The sequence below is a fragment of the Lithobates pipiens genome, unplaced genomic scaffold (genome assembly GCF_037356315.1).
Source record: "Lithobates pipiens isolate NorthernLeopardFrog02 unplaced genomic scaffold, aLitPip1_a1.2 Scaffold_18, whole genome shotgun sequence".
NCBI lineage: Eukaryota > Metazoa > Chordata > Amphibia > Anura > Ranidae > Lithobates > Lithobates pipiens.
Genome location: NW_027507758.1, coordinates 554,066,982 through 554,089,751, shown reverse-complemented (window position 1 = coordinate 554,089,751; position 22,770 = coordinate 554,066,982). Strand labels below are relative to the sequence as shown.

The following is a 22,770-nucleotide window of genomic DNA, read 5'->3' as shown; positions in this document are numbered from 1 at the left end:
CAGGTAGATAGACAATACTGTGCAAAGGGAAATGAGAGGTCCAGTGAAAAGAGATAGAAAAATGAATAGACAGACGTAGATTAGACAGATAGTACACAGAGAGGGTTATTTATGAAAGGCAAATCCACTTTGCACTACAAGTGCAAACTACAAGTGCAAAGTACACCTGAAAGTGCCCTTGGAAGAGCAGTCGCTGTAGACCTGAGGGGGACATGCAAGGAAAAGTTAAGAAAAAGCATTTTAGCTTGCACATGATTGGATGATAAAATCAGCAGAGCTTCCCCACATTTCAGATCTACCCCTTAGATTTACAGCGACTGCACTTCCAAGTGCACTTTCAGCACAATTCCAGGTGCACTTTGCACTTGTAGTTTGCACCTGTAGTGCAAAGTGGATTTGCCTTTCGTAAATAACCCCCAGAGAGTGAGATAAAGAGAAATATACAGATAAAACCAGTTATATTGTATGAAGAGAGAAAGATTGATCAGATTGATATAGGGGAGAGAGCTAGATAGAGATATGTTACATTTGTCCTGTATACATAGAAATAGATAAACTGTGCTTTACATACAAATCGGTAAATATACAAAGAGATAAAGGAGTTGTAAACCCTCAAGGTTTTTCACATTCTGTGCATTTCTATGCATTAAGGTAAAACGCCTTTTTGGTCTCCCCAGAGCCCCCCATTTATTTACCTGAACCCGATCTTTTCAGCGACAGGGACGAGCCCAGCAGCTCCAGCCATTGTCTCAAGTCCTCATTGGATAGATTGATAGCAGCAGGAGACATTGGCTCATGCTGCTGTCAATCAAATCAAGTGTGTTTGTGTGTGTGTGTGTGGGGGGGGGGGGGCAAGTCCTGCTGTCTGTGTCAATGGACATAGCAGCTGGACTGCAGCACGAGTGCTTCCATTGAAAGCGGCTCTCCGCGGGGGCACCCGAGAACAGGAGGAGCCAGGATTGCTGCCAGGGGAACCCCAGAAGAGGAGGATCGGAGCTGCTCCATGCAAAACCCTTACACAGAATAGGTAAGTATAACACATTTGTTATTTAACCGCTTGCCGACCAGCAGCCGTCATTATACAGCGGCAGATCGTAGCTGTACATCGGTTCATTTAAGCGGGATAGCAAGCTGGGGGGAATTATACCATGTATGGCAATGACTTGCCAATCTTCAGACCAAAGTCTCCTGTTTGTTTACAGAAGTCAGAGCCAGCGCAGCAGATCTACAGAAGTCAGAGCCAGCGCAGCAGATCTACAGAAGTCAGAGCCAGCGCAGCAGATCTACAGAAGTCAGAGCCAGCGCAGCAGATCTACACAAGTCAGAGCCAGCTCAGCAGATCTACAGAGGTCAGAGCCAGCGCAGCAGATCTACAGAAGTCAGAGCCAGCGCAGCAAATCTACAAAAGTCAGAGCCAGCGCAGCAGATCTACAGATGTCAGAGCCAGCACAGCAGATCTACAGAAGTCAGAACAAGCGCAGCAAATCTACAGAAGTCAGAGCCAGCGCAGCAGATCTACAGAAGTCAGAGCCAGCGCAGCAAATCTACAAAAGTCAGAGCCAGCGCAGCAAATCTACAGAAGTCAGAGCCAGCGCAGCAGATCTACAGATGTCAGAGCCAGCACATCAGATCTACACAAGTCAGAGCCAGTGCAGCAGATCTACAGATGTCAGAGCCAGCACAGCAGATCTACAGAAGTCAGAACAAGCGCAGCAAATCTACAGAAGTCAGAGCCAGCGCAGCAGATCTACAGAAGTTAGAGCCAGCGCAGCAGATCTACAGATGTCAGAGCCAGCACAGCAGATCTACAGAAGTCAGAGTCAGCGCAGCAGATCTACAGAAGTCAGAGTCAGCGCAGCAGATCTACAGAAGTCAAAGTCAGCGCAGCAGATCTACAGAAGTCAGAGCCAGCGCAGCAGATCTACATATGTCAGAGCCAGCGCAGCAGATCTACAGATGTCAGAGCCAGCGCAGCAGATCTACAGATGTCAGAGCCAGTGCAGCAGATCTACAGATGTCAGAGCCAGCGCAGCAGATCTACAGAAGTCAGAGCCAGCGCAGCAGATCTACAGATGTCAGAGCCAGCGCAGCAGATCTACAGATGTCAGAGCCAGCGCAGCTCTTCTACAGATGTCAGAGCCAGCGCAGCAAATCTACAGATGTCAGAGCAATAGCAGACGATCTACAGAAGTCAGAGCCAGTGCAGCAGATCTACAGAAGTCAGAGCCAGAGCAGCAGATCTACATATGTCAGAGCCAGTGCAGCAGATCTACAGATGTCAGAGCCAGCGCAGCAGATCTACAGATGTCAGAGCCAGCGCAGCAGATCTACAGATGTCAGAGCCAGCGCAGCAGATCTACAGATGTCAGAGCCAGCGCAGCAGATCTACAGATGTCAGAGCCAGCGCAGCAGATCTACAGATGTCAGAGCCAGCGCAGCTCTTCTACAGATGTCAGAGCCAGCGCAGCAAATCTACAGATGTCAGAGCAATAGCAGACGATCTACAGAAGTCAGAGCCAGCGCAGCAGATCTACAGATGTCAGAGCCAGCGCAGCAGATCTACAGAAGTCAGAGCCAGCACAGCAGATCTACAGAAGTCAGAGCCAGCGCAGCAGTTCTCTACTGAAGTCAGAGCCAGGGCAGCAGTTCTCTACTGAAGTCAGAGCCAGCACAGCAGAGTAAGAGCAACATATTATATCTAAAGACTGAGACCCAGCACAGTATGTCTAAACGAGTGAGAGCCAGATCAGTAGATCTAGAGGACTGAGAGCCAGCAAAGCAGAGCTACAGAAGTCAGAGCCAGCACAGTAGATCTACAGGAGTGAGAGCCAACACAGCACATCTACAGGACTGAGACCCAGTACAGTAGATCTACAGGACTGAGACCCAGCACAATATGTGTACAAGACTGAGAGCCATCACAGTAGATCTACAGGACTGAAAGTCAGCAAAATATATACACAGGACTGAGAGCCAGCACAATATATCTACAGAAGTGAGAACCAACACAGTATTCTGCTTCTACAGCCTGAAGGATAACCATGTACCACCAGAAGTCATCTTTTGTACATCATGGATGTGAAGGTAAGTTATATGAGCATTTATGGATTTCCTGACAGCTAGAACAAGGCTTGTAATTCTCTTCTAAGATCTTCCAAATAACAAAGGGTCTTTAAAACAAACTTTTTTTTATATCGCTCTCTGTATGAAATTGTAGTGTGAAAATTCCAAGCAGGCAGCAGTTTCAGAATTACTGCAAAATCACTAAACTCATTGCATGGTCAAAGTCCCCTAAATCATTGCATCTCCCCCTTCTAGTTTTCGGTGGAACGACAGAAACTTTTGACGATGTCTCCATGCTTTTTGTTACAGCCTTGCGAATCGCTGTTGGGCTATTTGTGTTACTTATGCCGTGTACACACGACCGGACCTTCCAGCAGATTAGGTCCGACGGTCTTCCCGACGGACTTTTCAGCGGAGTTCCGACTGACTTTCCAAATGAATGGACTTGGCCACACACCATCACACCAAAGTCCGACGGATTTGAAAATGATGACGTACGACCAGACTAGAATAAGGAAGTTCATAGCCAGTAGCCAATAGCTGCCCTAGCATTGGTTTTCAGACTAGCATACAGACGAACGGATTTTTCGACCAGACTCGAGTCCATCGGAGAGATTTGAAATATGTTCTAAATCTAAAGTCCGTCTGATTTTGTCGAATTGTCTGACGAAAAGTCCGGCCGTGTGTACATGGCATAACTCTAATAAAAATGATCAGTGAAAAAGATTGACTTACTTTTCCCTGCAAAGGAAATGCATAATGGGCTACTATGCATCAGATAGTAGCCCATTATGTGTCACTTACCTGACACAGGAGCCAGCGATGTCCCCGATTTCCTCGCCGGCTCGAAGCATCCATCTTTCTTCCGAGGTCACGAACTCCGGCTCTGTGACTGGCTGGAGTCGCGTGACGTCACTCCCGCTCGTGTGCATGGGAGCCGCCAGTCACCGCATGTCATTTAATGAAAACGGCACGCCGTGACCCTTCTAAAGTATGCATGCGCCGAGTTCATCGGCGCATGCGCAGAAGAAATCCAGGGAAAGAGGGAATTGTAAATATCTCCTAAACCATGTAGGTTTAGGAGATATTTGCAGCACCTATAGGTAAGCCTTACTTGTAGGTTAAAGTGTGTTGTAAGGGTTTACAACCACTTTAAGTTTGGGCAAGCTTGGCAAGATGTAATCATCCATATCTGATATTTGGAGGGCACTGGAGATGCTGCCAACCATTGTAGCAGTCCGTGCTTTACGTGATAGTGGTGATTTTCTGGGTTCTGCTAAAGCGGGTTACCCTCTACACACAGGGTGTCTCTCACTTGGCACAACTGGCATTAATATTTATAGTGAATACAAGGCATTCTGTGATGGGACAATGGTAGATCCTGACGATACTGATGTCCTTTCTACCTCATCTAATTGGAGTATGCCTTGTATTCACTGTAAAAAAAGGTGTCCTTTGATGCGTGGCAGTGCTGAGCGAGCGACTCTCAGTGTGCCAAGGGGAAGCCACTTGAGCAGGACCTGGAAGATTGTTGCTATCACTGTATGTAGCGTAGGCTGTTACAGGGGTTTTCAGCATCCACAGCAGCCCTCTAGACATAGGATATCGATAATTAAACTGTGCTGAGCTGGATCAATATCAATTGAAAATAAAGATAATTCATAGAGTTCCACTTTACCATGTCTTAGTATGATAAAAATCTGCATTGTTATATTGTTTGTAATATGAACATGGGAGCAGCATATTTGTGCTAAAAGAGAACCCTTTAAAGAAGCATTAAAGTAAGCATTTCAAATCTGCAGGTGAGCAAGAAGGTGTATGTTACCTCCTGGATCTTTCTATTTTGTTTACAATTTACTGGTTCAATGAGTGCTCCTAGTATAGCTTTTGCTATACTCCAGTGTTCCAAGAGGTGGCAAATGGCTCTTCTACACAGCAGACAATCTGCCTGCCATCCTTTTCCCTGCCCATGCATCAAAAGCATTGGATTTTGTGAATAGGTTTACAGAATGTAAGTTCTATTATTAATAAATTGAATCGGTGATCATATTCCTGTGGGGTGCCAACATCCAAACTAGTTAAACACAAAAAATAAACCCCTAACTGGACTTGAAAGGCACTGGCGTAGTAGATTATTGAAAAAGGTAGAATTTATTAAACATAATACAACAAAATTAACAATAAATTTGTATTGGAATGATTACAGTTGCTGTACACAAAATCACCACACAGATTGCACTATGAAATTCTCTGGGTTTATCCGACGCGCTTCAGAGTATCAAATGTCTCTTTCTTCAGGGGTGTTATGAGAAGGTCAATCGTGTATCTACAATATAGTGGTTACAAAAGGTCACAAAGATTATTGTATAACAATCAGTGGTACAATATATGTCTCTATTAAATGTATTTGAACAGAGTCACATAGAAGTGATGGAATTGAAAGTGAAAAACTATTAAAAACAACCATAGACAGAACTGTGTCTCCATAAACCTCCTGCTTAAATGGGCTGGTCTTGTCGATATGATTTAGTATTGCATAGAAGTAATGGAACTGAAATTGAAAAAAATGCCAGACTCCCCCAATGGACAATGGACAGCTAAGGACGCTGAAGCCAAACAAGCGGGCGACGCTCTGTGGGTAAAAATGATGAGATATATAGTAAAGAGTAAACATAATAATATAACAAGTTCTAATTACCGTATGTTTACTCTATACTATATATCTGGCTTCAGCATCCTAAGAGCCGGTTCACACAGCGGGCGATGCTAGTCGACACGACTCGCCTCGCCTCGCTCTCGCAAGTCGCCCCCGTTCTGTACAATGGAACCGTTCTGAGAGGAGCGACTCGAGTCGCTCCGACTCATAAAAAAAGGTTCCTGTACTACTTTTGGGCGACCTCGGGGCGACTTGCATTGACTTCTATACAGAAGTCATTTGCAAGTCGCCGCTGAGGCCGCGGCAGGTCGCGGCGAGGCAAGTCGGAGTCGCCTCGCCTCGCCTGCAGTGTGAACCGGCCCTTAGCTGTCCATTGTCCCTTGGGTGGAGTCTGGCATTTTTTCAATTTCAATTCCATCATTTCTATGCCAGTACTAAAGCATATCAACAAGACCACTTGCGACCACCTTCCCACTCTGTCCTCAACTCCCTAACCCACATCTTCAACCTCCCCCTCTGCTCCGGCACCTTTCCTTCCCCAATCAAACATGCACTGGTTACCCCCATACTCAAAAAACCCTCACTAGACCCCACCTGTTTGAACAACTTAAGACCCATCTCCCTGCTCCCGTTTGCCTCCAAGCTCATCGAACGCCTTGTCCATAACCAAATGAGTCCCTACCTCATGGACAACAACCTTCTCGACCCCCTACAGCAGGGCCGTCTATAAGGCAGGGCAAAAGGGGCAGCTGGCCTGGGCCCTGTCATTGTTGTGGGGCCCAAAACAGCTGCCTCATACTTGCCAACTATCCAGGTTTAAATTCCCTTGTCCCTTGAAGTTTTATTCCTGTGCTGTGTCCTAATATCTGTGTGAAGTGCTGCTACTAATGCTGTCCAGTTCTGCCCTATTGTGTGCAAGTGACTCACCTGCAGACCCTGGGTTTACATATAAATAACCAGCATTCATATGTAAATAGCAGTGACAATACTAAGTAAATAGCTGCGGCTGGCGCCATTGATATGTAAATAAAGGTGGCATTCCTAAGTATATCATGCTCCCCTGCTGTGAGGAGGTGATGTGTTGTAACCTCTAGCAACTAATCAGTGAGCCGTAACATGTGCTGTAACCCCTAGCAACTAGTCAGTAAGCAGTAATGATATGCTGTAACTGCTGGCAACCAATCACAATTGCTGCCTGATCTGATACAGAAAAATGATTTTAGGTCTAGCTGCTATTTATTGTATGTCTCAGAGTAGGTGGAGAGGGAAATTGCGTGGGGGGGCCCAAGAAAAATTTTGCCCAGGGCCCAATCTATATTAAAGACAGCCCTGCCCTACAGTCTGGCTTCCGCCCACAACATTCTACTGAAACTGCCCTACTAAAACTCACCAATGACCTACTAACTGCTAAAACCAACGGCCACTACTCCATACTCATACTTTTAGACCTCTCTGCTGCCTTTGACACAGTTGACCACCTGCTCCTCCTCAGCAAATTACACTCCCTTGGCCACCATGATTCTGCTTTATCCTGCATCTCCTCCTACCTCCCATGGTTTCCAATACCGCCTCTATGCCGACGACACCCAGATATATCTCTCCACTCCTCAACTCACCCCCTCGATCTCCTCACAGATCTCATACTTACTGAATGACATATCAGTATGGATGTCACACCACTTCCTCAAACTCAATATTTCTAAAACTGAGCTTGTTATATTTTCTCCTTGACAATCCCTCCCCCCCCGACTTCACCATTAATATCAACAACACAACCATTGGTCCCTCCACACATACCAGGGTCCTGGGTGTAATCCTCGACTCTGACCTCTTCTTCAGCCCCCATATCCAATCACTGGCTAAATCCTGCCGTCTTAACCTCCGCAATATCTCCAGAATTCGACCCTTCCTGACTAATGACACCACAAAGCAACTTATTCACTCCTTGATTATTTCCCGCCTTGACTACTGCAACTCTCTCCTTAATGGCCTACCCTTAAGCAGGCTATCTCCCCTTCAGTCTATTATGAATGCTGCTGCTAGACTAATACACCTCACTAACCAATCCGTGACTGCTGCTCCTCTCTGCCAATCCCTTCACTGGCTTCCCCTACCCCACCGTGTAAAATTCAAAATGCTAACCATAACATACAAAGCCATCCACAACATCGCCCCCATCTACATCACCAACCTCATCTGCAGATATCGCCCAAATCGTCCCCTCCGCTCCTCCCAGGACCGACTGCATTCTAGCTCCCTTGTTACCTCCTCTCATGCTCGCATTCAAGACTTCACCAGAGCCTCTCACATCCTCTGGAACTCCCTGTCCCAGTCTGTCCGATCAGTCCCTACCCTGTCCACCTTTAGGAGATCCCTGAAAACTCATTTATTCAGGGAAGCCTATCCCACACCCACCTAACTGTCCCGAGCCGCCCCCATCAAATCATTCTCTGCAACTATTACCTTTTGTACCACCACCCCCTCCCTTTAGCATTTAAGCTCTACGAGCAGAGCCCTCTTGTACCTTTTGTATTGAACTGTACTGTAATTGTGTCCCCCCCCTATACATTGTAAAGCGCTGCGTAAACTGTTGGCGCTATATAAATCGTGTATAATAATAATAATAATAATAATGTTTGCTTTTAATAGTTCTATGGAATGTTTCATTGGTGACACCACAATATGCGTAAGTTTGTTCAAATACATTTAATATTGACATATATTGTACCACTGATTGTTATACAATAATTTTTGTGATCTTTTTGTAACCACTATATTGTAGATACACGATTGACCTTCTCATAACACCCCTTAAGAAAGAGATATTTGATAATCTGAAACTCGTCAGTTGAACTCAGAGAACGCGTCGGGTAAACCCATAGTGCAACCTGTGTGGTGATTTTTTGTACAGCAACTGTAATCATTCCAATACATTTTATTGTTTATTTTGTTGTATTATGTTTAATAAATTCTACCCTTTTCAATAATCTACTACACCAGTGCCGTTAAAGTCCAGCTGGGGGTTTCCTTTTTGTGTTGTTCTATGATTGGGCAAAGGGAGAGGAAGGACGGCCAGTGCTGCTGCAAACCATGCTATGGCTACAGTGTAGGAGACCCAAAGTTGGGGTGGCGGAAGTAGTAAAGAGAGTTGCAGGAGGTGGTGTATGTACGCCTAATTATTTTTAACTTATTGTGTGCCAGCAGAAATTAAAAACATCTCCTGGAGTACTTCTTTAAGCCTCCAGGCCCCTCCCGCATTTGCTCCTGCTGGGACATCTTGTAAATTTGATGGCCAAGGTCCTGATCTTCACGCCTGTGTTGATCTTTTGCTTCTATATTTACAGTCATATATTTTTTTTGTGGAAAATCAGTTTCAGCACTATGGAGCCTGTGTGAACAATGCAGGCAGGGAGAGAGGAGCCACAGTTCACTTTTCTGATTTATTCATGTACTGTATGGCAGGGCTCAAAATTTCAAGTCCTGAGCTACTAGCCGGGTCTCAAGGGTTACTCGCCACCAGTTGCCATGCGAAACCCCTCCTCTGTCCCACCCTAATTCCACCCCTAAACACGCCCTCATAAATTATCTCCTGAAATTACACTTAAATGTTTTATGCAGAATTAAGTTATAAAAATAAATATTAACAGCAACTTTTATCCGTGCCCAAAAAGGCAGCCTGTCTGTGTCCACCAATGCAGCCTACCCATGTCCAGTCCACCAATGCAGCCTGTGCCCGCCAGTGCAGCCTGTGCCCGCCAGTGCAGCCTGTGTCCTCCAGTGCAGCCTGTGCCCGCCAGTGCAGCCTGTGCCCGCCAGTGCAGCCCGTGTCCTCCAGTGCAGCCTGTGTCCTCCAGTGCAGCCTGTGTCTGCCAATGCAGCCTGTGTCCACCAGTGCAGCCTGTGTCTGCCAATGCAGCCTGTACCCACCAATGCAGCCTGTGTCTGCCAGTGTAACCTGTGTCCACAATGCAGCCTGTGTCCCCAATGCAGCCTGTGTCCGCCAGTGCAGCCTGTGCCCGCCAGTGCAGCCTGTGTCCTCCAGTGCAGCCTGTGTCCTCCAGTGCAGCCTGTGTCTGCCAATGCAGCCTGTACCCACCAATGCAGCCTGTGTCTGCCAGTGTAACCTGTGTCCACAATGCAGCCTGTGTCCCCAATGCAGCCTGTGTCCGCCAGTGCAGCCTGTGTCCCCAATGCAGCCTGTGTCACAATGCAGCATGTGTCTGCCAGTGCAGCCTGTGTCACCAATGCAGCCTGTGCCCACCAGTGTAGCCTGTGTCCCCCAATACAGCCTGTGTCCCCAGTGCAGCCTGTACCACCAATACAGCCTGTGTCCCCAGTGCAGTCTGTGACCCCAGTGCAGCTTGTCACTAATGGAGCCTACCTGTGCAGTGGAAGAGAGAGGAGAGCCACTGCTGCCTGGTTTATCAGAGCATGAACATAACAGCTTTGATTTCAATAGCTGTGTGTTCCACAGCTCCTCTCTTGTCCAGGATTACATGGGTGATCTGTCTATCAAAGTGCCCCGGACAAAGAGGAGGGGCAGTACATGACGGCGCTTGGCAGGGACCACACAGCTATTGAAATGAAAGCTGTTATGTTCCCCGGCACTCTGATAAACCAGGCAGCAACTCTCCTCTCTCTTCCCCTACGATCGCTGCCGGTGGTGCCGCCCGCTCCCAGGCAGCCCACACTTGCCAGCCCTCAAAATCCACACGCAAATGTAATTGTCAGCCTGGGATATTGAGCTCTATAAAAAGCATTTTTTTTGTGAATGCTTTTTTTTTTTCAAATAACAGAGATTTATACTTACCTGCACTGTGCAATTCTTATACTTACCTGCTCTGCTCAATTGCACAGAGCAGTCCTGAACCTTTTATCCCTGGGTCCCCCGCCAGGTTCTTGGCTTTATGGGCTTGTTCCTGAGCTTCTCTGCTTGCGTTTATAGACACAGACAGAGGGACTTGATCTTGCCCCCCCCCCCCCGGTTTCCTTATCACAGGCTTTGATTGACAGCAGCAAAAGTCAATGGCTTCCGCTGCCTCAGCATAGCCTGTGGAACCCAAAAGTGAGGGGATAGAAGAGCTGCAGACATGCACAACACTGGATCGAATGAGGGCTCAGGTAAGTGTAGGGGGTTAAGTGGAGATCTGATACCCAAACATTTTTTTCCTTAAAAGAGAAGTAAAAGGATTTTTTTTTGCAGATTTATACTTACCTAGGTGGATGCCGCATGGGTTTGATGCTGCATCTGTCCAGCGGCAGCTCTGCGCTGTGATCTGATCGACCAAACACCGTTGATCGCTCAGTGTTCAGAGCTCTGTGATCAGAGAGCTGTAGACTGTCAGTCACATCTCTCTGCTCTTCTCCCTTCTCGCTCATTGGAGCGCTGAGCTGTGGAGGGGCGGGAATCAGGCATCTCAAGCTCACAGTGGCTCGCTGAGAGGCTGAGCCAGGTGTCAGTCCAGGGACCTGGCGAATCCAGACTCCATGGTGCCTGGACTGATATCGGTGACGTCAGCAGAGAGCAGACTTCACTCCATTCTCTGCTGAAAACGGTTTTTGCACTCCTGTGATCCATAAGAGAAGTACACTACAGCCAAACGAGCTTTGACTATATTTCTCCTTTAACGTATAGAATACATTAAAGGATAAGGTCACCTTTCATAAGATGTTACACCCATATTTAGGGTATATCATGAGATATGTCAAAAACAGACCGGACCCGAGCTTCCCCCCGATCCCCCGCTCTGACAGCTAGTGAGGATCCCTCTCCCCCCTGTACGATGTATGGGCATGGAAATACACTGACAGGTCTGCAGGAGACCTGCATTGCACCAGCGATCAGCAGATCACTAGTGCCACGCTTTAGAGGCTCCAGAAACAAAAAAATAATAACTGCACATTTTTTTTTTACCTGCAAAAAAAATGCATTTATTATTTTTTGTCAAAAAGGTGAACTTCTCTTTTAAGGTAAAAATAGTTAGGCTTTAGAAACACTTTAACAGACCATCTAAGAATATTTAAGTAAACCTGATGCCACATACACACGATCAGATTATCCGGCAGACTTGGTCCGCCGCCCATGTGTGGGCTCCCCTGGACTTTTTCTTCCCAAAAAACTTAGAAAGATGTTTTGACTCAAAATTGTGAATGGACAATCCACCTGTCTGTTTGCTAGCCCGCCGGTCTTTTAAAATGAACGGACTTGCGCACACACTTTGTAAATGTTCATTTTGAACGTGACTCCAGGTAGACAGAACTAGCAAATGAAGTGAATGTCACCGCCTCCCTCAGCGAGATTGACACCTCGCTAGCCCTGTCCCTGGTATGGATTTAAGGGGGAAGCCCTACGCCCAAAAAACAGCGTGGGGGTCCCCCCAAAGTCCATAGCAGACCCTTATCCGAGCACGCAGCCCGGCTGATCAGGAAAGGGGGTGCGGATGAGTGAGCGCCCCCCCTGAACCAGGCCGCGTGCCCTCAACATGGGGGGTGCTTTTCCTATGGCCCCCCACCCCAAAGCACCTTGTCCCCATGTTGATGAGGACAAGGGCCTCTTCCCGACAACCCTGGCCATTGGTTGTCGGGGGCCGGCAGGAAGGGGGCTTATCAGAATCCGGGAGCCCCCTTTAATAAGGGGGCCCTCAGATTCTGGCCCCCTACCCTATGTGAATGAGTATGGGGTACCATGTACCCCTACCCATTCACCTGGGGAAAAAAGTGTACATTAAAAAAAACACAGCACGGTATTAAAATACTTTATTAGACAGCTCCAGGGGTCTTCTCTTCTTCCGTCTTCGGGGGTCTTCTCGCCGGACTATTCCGCTATCTTCTGCTCTTTTACTAGCTCTTTTACTAGCAAAGGAGCCTGGCTTTCTCCTTTGTTGCCGCTGCCGTCCTGGAGTCTTCTTCTGACTTCGGGGGTCTGGCTTAGGACTACTGAGTATACATATAACTTATCGCGGCCATCCGCACATTTTACAAATATCCTTACATATTTTGTGTTTTTTGCACTGTACACTTCATTTATGTATTAGGGTTTGGATTGCTGCCTGTAGGTTTTACCTGTACAAACCCTTTCGCACTGTTTTGCACTTTATAGCATTTTTGTTGCACTTATGCACCTTATTAGTTTACAGTTTATATATTTTTCACATATCTGCTGAAGCTACATTAGTAGTAGCAGTAGCAGTAGTACCGAGATTAAGACCTGAAGTCTCCTTGCATATACAGTAGAATAGTACTGTGTATGAGGGAATACATTCAGGTTTTTTCAATTTATAGGGGGGTATGTTACATATATGTATAGTTTTACTTTCTTCTTGAAGAAAGTAAAACTATACATAATTAAATGCAGCCACTTGAGCCCCATCATATGCAGCCACTTGTGCCCATCCTATGCAGCCACTTGTGCCCAACAAATGCCGACACTGTGCCCCCCTGCCTGCCTGCTGTCTGCCCAACACTTACCCCATCTTGGTGGTAGGTCAGGCAGCGGTGACGGCAGCGAGCTGTGGGATGGATCCTGTGTCCTCCATGCATCTCTTCTCATTCTGCTAGGCTTCCAATAGGAGCACTCGTGCCTTTAGCCAATCAGGTGAGGGGTATTAGACCCACGCCCTCTGATTGGCAGAGAGGCAGTTTGGTGTTAGAAAAGCAAATATTCATTTGCTTTTCTAACACATCTGGGTGGGCTCTGAGCACAATGCCCTGCGCTTGAAGTCCACCTTTTTTGAAGCCTATTACAGCCTATGGCTTTAATCAGGTGCTTCAAAAAAACAACCCCGCCGCTGGAATTCAGGCACCCTGTGTCCGAAAAGGGACCAGACGTCTGAATAGGGGGTGGCAGCGGCGGCCATGGCTTGATTCATGCAATGCATGAAACTACAGGCATACCCCACTTTTAAGTACACAATGGGGTTTATTTACTAAAGCTGGAAAGTGCAAAATCAGATTCACTTCTGCATAGAAACCAATGAGCTGCCAGGTTTTATTTCCAAAGCTTAATTGAACAAGCTGAGGTTAGAAGCTCATTGGTTTCTATGCAGACGTGAGCCTGATTTTTGACTTTCCAGTTTTAGTAAATAAAACCCATTGTGTACTTTTAAGTGGGGTATGCCTGTATCCATTATTCATAGAGGGGGGTGGCGTGACAGAGAGAGCGGCACCCATTTGCCCTTAATAGACTCACCGCCACTGGTTGTTACTGACGTGATGAAAATTTCATGTGAATAGCGCTTTTAGAAATAGATTTACCTAAAAAAAGGTAATGTGTTCAATACTTATTTTACCAGGTGTACATGAGGGAGGTTTACTAGAACTGGATCACTCATAATCTGGTGCAGCTGTGCATGGTAGCCAATCAGATTGTAACTTCAGCTTGTTCAATTAAGCTTTCACAATAAAACCTGGAAGCTGATTGGCTTCTATGCAGAGCTGCACCAGATTTTGCACTCTCCAGGTTTAGTAAATCTCCCCCATAGTTATGTTGGTCTAAGCTGGACCAATGTAACTATGTGATATCCCCACAATTGGAATTCCTCTGTAGGTTAAGCTGTAGCCACAAAACACCAGAATCAGAGCTGTTACTATAGATAAAATCACACATAAGGATAATACTATAAAATGATGAAATAAGACATACAGTATATCTAAAAGCAAAGATTTAGCAGGAGGAAGCTTCTGTGATTTCATATATTTATCTGGAGGAAATTTGCAGTCTCATTTTAATTGCTTAGCGTAGTTGTCCTTTCACTATACCCCGATCTTTTTTTATCATTACTACAGCTAAAAACAGGCAGAGTTTTATTCTGTGGAATACACGAGCAGGGCCGTCTTTAATATTCATTGGACCCTGGGCAAAAATTTTCTTGCCCCCCCCATACAATTTCACTCTCCATCTGCTCTGAGACAGGCAATAAATAGCAGCTAGACTTAAAATCAGTTTAATGTATCAGATCAGGCAGCAATTGAGATTCGTTGCCAGTGGTTACAGCATATCATTACTGCTAACTGACTGGTTGCTAGAGGTTACAGCACACTACGAGTCACTGATTAGTTGCTAGAAGTTACAGCAAATGATTTCTGCTTCTTAATCGGTTGCTAGAGATTACTTTATAGTATTACTGCTCACTGGTTGCTAGAGGTTACAGCACATCATCTCCTCACTGCAGGGGGGCATGATCTACATATGAATGCCACCTTTACTTACATATCAATACAGCCGCCCGCAGCTATTTACATATGAATGCCGATTATTTACATGTAAACACAGGGTCTGCAGGTGAGTAATCTGTACACAACAATAGGACAGAGCTGGGCAGCATTAGTACCAGCACATCACACTGAGATATTGGGATTGTTGGCAAGTATGAGGCAGCTGCTTTGGGCCCCACAACGACAGGGCCCAGGGCAGCTGCCCCTATTGCCCTGCCTTAAAGATGGCCCTGTACACGAGTCAGCTCTTAATTCAGGTAAAATGGTTGTCGATCCAATACTCCCAACAGATCTTACATATGGGAAACAGATCTTACATATGATTCACTGCTGAAGCCACATTCCGTCCTCATTGCGGAAACCTTAGAGCTTCTAGAGTAAAGCACTGGGAGACATTTACTAAAACTGGAGGGGAAAGATTTACTAAAACTGGAGCATACAGAATCTAGTTCAGGTGTGCATAGCAACCAATCAGCTTCTAACTTTCAATCAGCTTGTTCAATTAAGCTTTGACAATAAAACCTAGAAGTTGATTGGTTACTATGCACTGCACCATATTCTGTGTGCACCAGTTTTAGTAAATCCCCCCTTAGACCCCTTTCACACTAGGTAATTTTAAGGGTATTTTTCAGGCGCTTTAGCATTAAAAAAAACCTCTGTCAAGCGCTTGAAAGAAGCCTCATCTGCAAACCCAGTTTGAAAGCCCAAGTGCTTTAAGAGCCCTTTCACACTGCCAGCACCCAAAAAATGCTGGTAAAGCGCTGCGTAAAAGTAGCTGCGCTTTACCAGCATTTTTCAAGCGCTATTGGGCACTTTTAACCCCCGCTAGTGGCCAAATAAAGGGTTAAAAGTGCCCACAAAGTGCCGCTGCCAAAAGCGATTTGCAGGCGTTTTGCAGGCACTTCCCATTGATTTCAATGGGAAGGGGTGCGTTAGGAGCGGTGTATTCATCGTTCCAAAAGCGCTGCAAAAAAGCTGCTTGCAGGACTTTTTTTGATGCCCTGCCAGCCCAGCACCTCAGTGTGAAAGACCTGTATAGTGTGGGGGCCGAGGAACTGTATACAGTGCTGAGATGGGAAAGGAGCAATGTCAAGTGACCTGCCAGGGGTCCCTCTCCTCTGATTCTCCAACGGTAATCACTGTCCTCTCATGTAAAGAGGAACTCAAAACTCTTAAGCCACTTTGGGTATCTTGGCATGCAGTGGGTGTTTCTGCACGCACGGTTGAAGTGGTGGGTGGTAATGAGGGGGGTCCAGGCTAACTTTTGCATCGGGGCCCACAAGCTTCAAGCTATGCCTTGTGTGGTGCGATCGCTATTTACATAAGTATGCAGGACCTACATGCATGTTTACATTTGTGCATGAGCATGGGTGTATGGGGCGCTTACATTTTTTTTTTTGGATGAACTTTATTGCTATAACAAGGGATTAACAACACTCATGGGCTGTGATATATCCAGTTTAAGCCCAAATCTCTCCTTTTGCCTCCAAAGCATGTGATCAAAGCAAGATCAGTTTGATCAGATGCTGTACAAACCAGTAATGGCTTCTAATCAAAACAAAAGTAATGTAACAGAAGAGGGGAAGAAACTCTTTCACAGTGATTGCGATTAGAGCGGTTATATCGGTAGTGGGCTCCCCGATGGGACAGGAGAGCCCAGTAAAGGTGGAGGGGGTCCCCCTTGCTCCATCTGTAAAAATGACCGAGAGGCTGTAGAGCCACTTGGACCATTTTTCCCCAAATAGCGAAACACTCAGAGAAAAAGGATAATACCAAGACCATTGTTGTGGCTGCACTGATCCTGATCCTTGCTGAACTTGAATCCATGTATGACTGGCTTTAGTTTGCCTCTATAGATACCCTGTGCTGTTATTCCAGGTATAACAGGCCCCTGTGCACAAATGGCATCCCACACTGTGTATTCTTGGCCCAGGGATGACATCTAGCACCGTGTGTCACGGGCCCACAGATCAGGTGGCACACCGGATATGGCAATGGTACACTCATGAAAGGAGGATGGGAAAAGGGAAGTCTATTATAAAACATTTTCAGATGGGCATTCCAATCAGGTCCACCTATCAGTTTTTACGGCTGACTTGATTGGAAGGTCCATTCATCCCTATGGACAAGCAGCTGTACACAGACTTGTGTCCATTTACACCCGCCTACCCCTGGGTTCGATCAGGCCCTTAAAAAAAAAAAGGGTAGAGGACTCTCTCTTCAGTTTAAGGTGAAGCGGTTCCTACTGAACTGTCCGAGATTCAAACCATGTATGGGCAGGCTGATTGCACCCAAGCTTATTGATCAATCCACTTGGGTACAACTAGCCTGTTTGATTTTTCATGAGATCATTGCTAGAGGTTAAGCAATAATCACTGTGGCTCTCCCCATGAAGAGAACACAATAGCTCCACGGGATGGATTCCCCCATCAACATCAGTGTTGATGGGGGAATGCACCTATTTTCTTTCCTGCAACCACAGGTTGAAAATCTAACCATCTATGGCTGGCTTTACAGTCATTGGAGTTGCACCTGCTCTGACTAGATGGAGGTTGGAATCAGACCTGTGTTCCGGTGCATTGTGTTTAGAACGAATAAAAGAAAAAAAAAATTCTTACACACACTATTTATTTTTATTTCATTTTATTAAATGTTTTGCACAATATAGCAATAAAGTATATACGCAATTTCTTCTGCCATGATGCACCACAATGCATGGTAGTGCGTTAAACTGCATTGTGTTGAATTGTACTGCATGTGTGTTGGAAGTGCGTTTGGTCAATGTGTTGGGGTACCATTGACGATGGATGACACTGCACCACACTGATGCTTGTAACGTGAATTAAAAAAACATAGGTTGCGGTAATGCACATTTACCACAACACAATGGTGTGATTTGGCACTAAAGCATGGCAGTTCACAGAACCATCCAAAACACACATTTCCCCAGCATACTTACCAGCTAGCCAGCATAATATAACGAAAAAAAGGCTAAACTGTTTCTGCAATTTACATTGGATGCAAATATATGTGAAGCCGCACTGCCACGTCAAGGCCCCTCTGCAAAGTGCGGTCCCTAACTATAATGTTTCCAAATTGATAAATATATAGCAAGAAATAAATTGAGTGTCTAAACTAGTTACAATTTTTTTTAAAAACAGAGGTTTTTGTTATATATTTGCATTCATAAGTGAAGCTACATAGAGCTCCCAGGGATCCCATTGGATCTTCCTTGTGGCTTGTGCTTGGTCACAGTGAGACCTCGTATGATTGGGATTTCTGTGTCCCTCTAATGTAATGTTTCCGGGGTATATGCCTGTTAACCCTCTAAGTCTTAGGTGCTCGCAGTGATACTGGTGTTAGGTTTAGAAAGTCTCTAGCACTCAAAAAGATTATTTCCACTTATTGTGAAAAAATTTCATATTATTCCAGCCACTGTTTTATTGCTGGTTTGATAGTACCAGAAAATAAAAAAAAACTGGCCTCCAACCTCCCCTTATAGCCAGTCCAACACACACCTAAAAAGTATCAGCCTCCCGCCTGCAAAAAAACCCTGTGTCACTCCTTCTGGAGCCTGAATGGCCCACTCTGATGGAGCCAGAATGGGGGTGTCACACTCTCCTGGAGCCTGAAAAGGCCCATTCTTCTGGAGCCAAACTGGCCCATTCTTCTAGAGCCTGAACGGCCCGCTCTGATGGAGCCTGAACGGCCCGCTCTGATGGAGCCTGAACGGCCTGCTCTGATGGAGCCTGAACGGCCCGCTCTGATGGAGCCTGAACTGCCCGCTCTGATGGATCCTGAACGGCACAGTCTGATGGAGCCTGAACGGTGTTGTCACACTCTGATGGAGCCTGAATGGGGGTGTCACACTCTGATGGAGCCTGAACGGGGGTGTCACACTCTGATGGAGCCTGAACGGGGGTGTCACAGTCTCCTGGAGCCTGAAAAGGCCCATTCTTCTGGAGCCAAACTGGCCCATTCTTCTAGAGCCTGAATGGCCCGCTTTGATGGAGCCTAAACGGCCCGCTCTGATGGAGCCTAAATGGCCCGCTCTGATGGAGCCTAAACGGCACAGTCTGATGGAGCCTAAACGGCACAGTCTGATGGAGCCTGAACGGCACAGTCTGATGGAGCCTGAACGGGGGTGTCACACTCTGATGGAGCCTGAACGGGGGTGTCACACTCTGATGGAGCCTGAACAGGGGGGTGTCACACTCTGATGGAGCCTGAACAGGGGGGTGTCACACTCTGATGGAGCCTGAACAGGGGGGTGTCACACTCTGATGGAGCCTGAACAGGGGTGTCACACTCTGATGGAGCCTGAACGGGGGTGTCACATTCTGATGGAGCTTGAACGGGGGTGTCACATTCTCCTGGAGCTTGAAAAGGCCCATTCTTCTGGAGCCAAACTGGCCCATTCTTCTAGAGCCTGAATGGCCCGCTCTGATGGAGCCTAAACGGCCCGCTCTGATGGAGCCTAAACGGCACAGTCTGATGGAGCCTAAATGGCACAGTCTGATGGAGCCTGAACGGCACAGTCTGATGGAGCCTGAACGGCACAGTCTGATGGAGCCTGAACGGGGGTGTCACACTCTGATGGAGCCTGAACGGGGGTGTCACACTCTGATGGAGCCTGAACGGGGGTGTCACACACTGATGGAGCCTGAACAGGGGGGTGTCACACTCTGATGGAGCCTGAACAGGGGGGTGTCACACTCTGATGGAGCCTGAATAGGGGTGTCACACTCTGATGGAGCCTGAACGGGGGTGTCACATTCTGATGGAGCTTGAACGGGGGTGTCACATTCTCCTGGAGCTTGAAAAGGCCCATTCTTCTGGAGCCAAACTGGCCCATTCTTCTAGAGCTAGAGCAGCCCACTCTTCTGGAGCCTGAATCTCCCACTCTTCTGGAACCTGATCGGCCCAATCTCCTGAAGCCTGAATCTCCCATTCTTCTGAAATCTGATCGGCCCAATCTCCTGGAGCCTGAATCTCGCACTCTGATGGAGCCTGAACATCGCACTCTGATGGAGCCTGAACCTCGCACTCTGATGGAGCCTGAACCTCGCACTCTGATGGAGCCTGAACCTCGCACTCTGATGGAGCCTGAACCTCGCACTCTGATGGAGCTTGAATGGGGGTGTCGCACTCTGATGGAGCCTGAATGGGGGTGTCGCACTCTGATGGAGCCTGAACGGGGGTGTCGCACTCTGATGGAGCCTGAACGGGGTTGTCGCACTCTTCTGGAGTCTGAACGTGGGCGACACACTTTTCTGGAGTTTGAACAATTTCTTCCAACTTGTTGGCAATCTTCACTCCCAAAAATTCTGCACCCCTCCCATTTAAGTGCAGTCTATCCCTTCCATAGAGCCGGGAAGCGACCGCAAAGTCAGACCAGTTCTCCATGAAGCCAAACTCCTCTTCTCTGCACCAGTTCTTCAGCCACTTGTTAAGCTCTCTAAGCTCCTGCTGCCTTTCTGGTGTGGCTTTAGGTACAGGCAGTATTTCTGAAAATACTGCTTCGGAGGTCCTTTTTTTCAACATAATCCCTATGTCCTTGAAATCATTTTGTAGACTGCTCCATCTTCCTCTAACTTGGTCATTTGTACCAATATGTACCAAGACAGCTGGGTCCTCTCCAGCCCCACGCAACAATCTTTCCATCCGATCTGCAATGTCCCGAACCCGAGCGCCTGGTAAACAACATACTGTTCGTAGTTGAGGGTCTTTGTGACAGATTGCCCTCTCTGTCCCTCTAATAATTGAGTCCCCTACCACCAGTATCTGCCTATTCTTTCTTGTAGCCTTGCCCCCATCTTTACTGGAGGAAATGTTCCCATGGTTCACCTGACATTTTGGTTGAGTCTCAATGTCGGGTACAGTCCCAATATGCACATGACACTCTTCTGGACTTTGCACACGAGCAACACGCTCTTCTGTAGTCTGAGCGGCGGCGGCGCACCCTTTTGGAGTCTGAGCGGCGGCTGCGTGCCCTTTTGGAGTCTGAGCGGCAGCGGCACGCCCATTTGGAGTCTGAGCGGCAGTGGCGCGCCCTTTTGGAGTCTGAGCGGCGGCGGCTCGCCCTTTTGGAGTCTGAGCGGCGGTGCGCCCTTGTGGAGTCTGAGCGGCGGCGGTGCGCCCATTTGGAGTCTGAGCGGCTGCGGCGCGCCCATTTGGAGTTTGAGCGGCGGCGGCGCGCCCATTTGGAGTCTGAGCGGCGGCGGCACGCCCATTTGGAGTCTGAGCGGCGGCGGCGCGCCCATTTGGAGTCTGAGCGGCGGCGGCGCGCCCATTTGGAGTCTGAGCGGCGGCGGCGCGCCCATTTGGAGTCTGAGCGTCTGCGGCGCGCTCATTTGGTGTCTGAGCGGCGGCGGCGCGCCCATTTGGAGTCTGAACGGCAGCGGCACGCCCATTTGGAGTGTGAGCGGCTGCGGCACGCCCTTTTGGAGTGTGAGCGGCGGCGGCTCGCCCTTGTGGAATCTGAGCGGCGGCGGCGCGTCCTTCTGGAGTCTGAGCGGCGGCGCGCCCATTTGGAGTCTGAGCGGCGGCGGCGCGCCCATTTGGAGTCTGAACGGCAGCGGCACGCCCATTTGGAGTGTGAGCGGCTGCGGCACGCCCTTTTGGAGTGTGAGCGGCGGCGGCTCGCCCTTGTGGAATCTGAGCGGCGGCGGCGCGCCCTTCTGGAGTCTGAGCGGCGGCGCGCCCATTTGGAGTCTGAGCGGCGGCGGCGCTCCCATTTGGAGTCTGAGCGGCGGCGGCGCGCCCATTTGGAGTTTGAGCGGCGGCGGCACGCCCTTTTGGAGTCTGAGCGGCAGCGGCACGCCCATTTGGAGTGTGAACGGCTGCGGCACGCCCTTCTGGAGTCTGAGCGGCGGCGCGCCCATTTGGAGTCTGAGCGGTGGCGGCGCTCCCATTTGGAGTCTGAGCGGCGGCGGCGCGCCCATTTGGAGTTTGAGCGGCGGCGGCACGCCCATTTGGAGTTTGAGCGGCGGCGGCACGCCCTTTTGGAGTCAGAGCGGCGGCGGCTCGCCCTTCTGGAATCTGAGCGGCTGCGGCACGCCCATTTGGAGTTTGAGCGGCGGCGGCACGCCCTTTTGGAGTCTGAGCGGTGGCGGCACGCCCTTTTGGAGTCAGAGCGGCGGCGGCTCGCCCTTCTGGAATCTGAGCGGCTGCGGCACGCCCTTTTGGAGTCTGAGTGGCAGCGGCTCGCCCTTCTGGAATCTGAGCGGCGGCGGCGCGCCCTTCTGGAGTCTGAGCGGCGGCGCGCCCATTTGGAGTCTGAGCGGCTGCGGCACGCCCAGTTGGAGTCTGAGCGGCGGCGGCACGCCCATTTGGAGTCTGAGCGGCGGCGGCACGCCCATTTGGAGTCTGAGCGGCGGCGGCACGCCCATTTGGAGTCTGAGCGGCTGCGGCACACCCTTTTGGAGTCTGAGCGGCGGCGGCTCGCCCTTGTGGAATCTGAGCGGCGGCGCGCTCTTCTGGAGTCTGAGCGGCGGCGGCGCGCTCTTCTGGAGTCTGAGCGGCGGCGGCGCGCTCTTCTGGAGTCTGAGCGGCGGCGCGCTCTCCTGGAGTCTGAGCGGCGGCGCGCTCTCCTGGAGTCTGAGCGGCGGCGGCGCGCTCTCCTGGAGTCTGAGCGGCGGCGGCGCGCTCTCCTGGAGTCTGAGCGGCGGCGGCGCGCTCTCCTGGAGTCTGAGCGGCGGCGGCGCTCTCTTCTGGAGTCTGAGCGGCGGCGGCGCGCTCTTCTGCAGTCTGAGCGGCGGCGGCGCGCTCTTCTGCAGTCTGAGCGGCGGCGGCGCGCTCTTTTGCAGTCTGAGCGGCGGCGGCGCGCTCTTCTGCAG

At 48.7% G+C, this 22,770-nt stretch overlaps 1 protein-coding gene across 6 annotated transcripts in view; it reads left to right on the top strand.

Annotated features, from left to right (window-relative positions):
- The window catches only part of LOC143988956 (uncharacterized), a 570,864-nt gene that overhangs the window by 50,292 nt on the left and 497,802 nt on the right, over positions 1-22,770 (top strand). For 3 of the 6 annotated variants that reach the window (XM_077488911.1, XM_077488910.1, XM_077488909.1), the window contains exon 1: positions 691-3,084. The exons of the other annotated variants lie outside the window; for them this stretch is intronic. In XM_077488911.1, coding sequence (XP_077345037.1) covers positions 1,153-2,493 — 1,341 coding nt within the window. In that variant the 5' untranslated portion in view covers positions 691-1,152 and the 3' untranslated portion in view covers positions 2,494-3,084. Of the gene's footprint in view, positions 1-690; positions 3,085-22,770 lie in introns of those variants that run through there. 6 annotated transcript variants of the gene reach the window in all.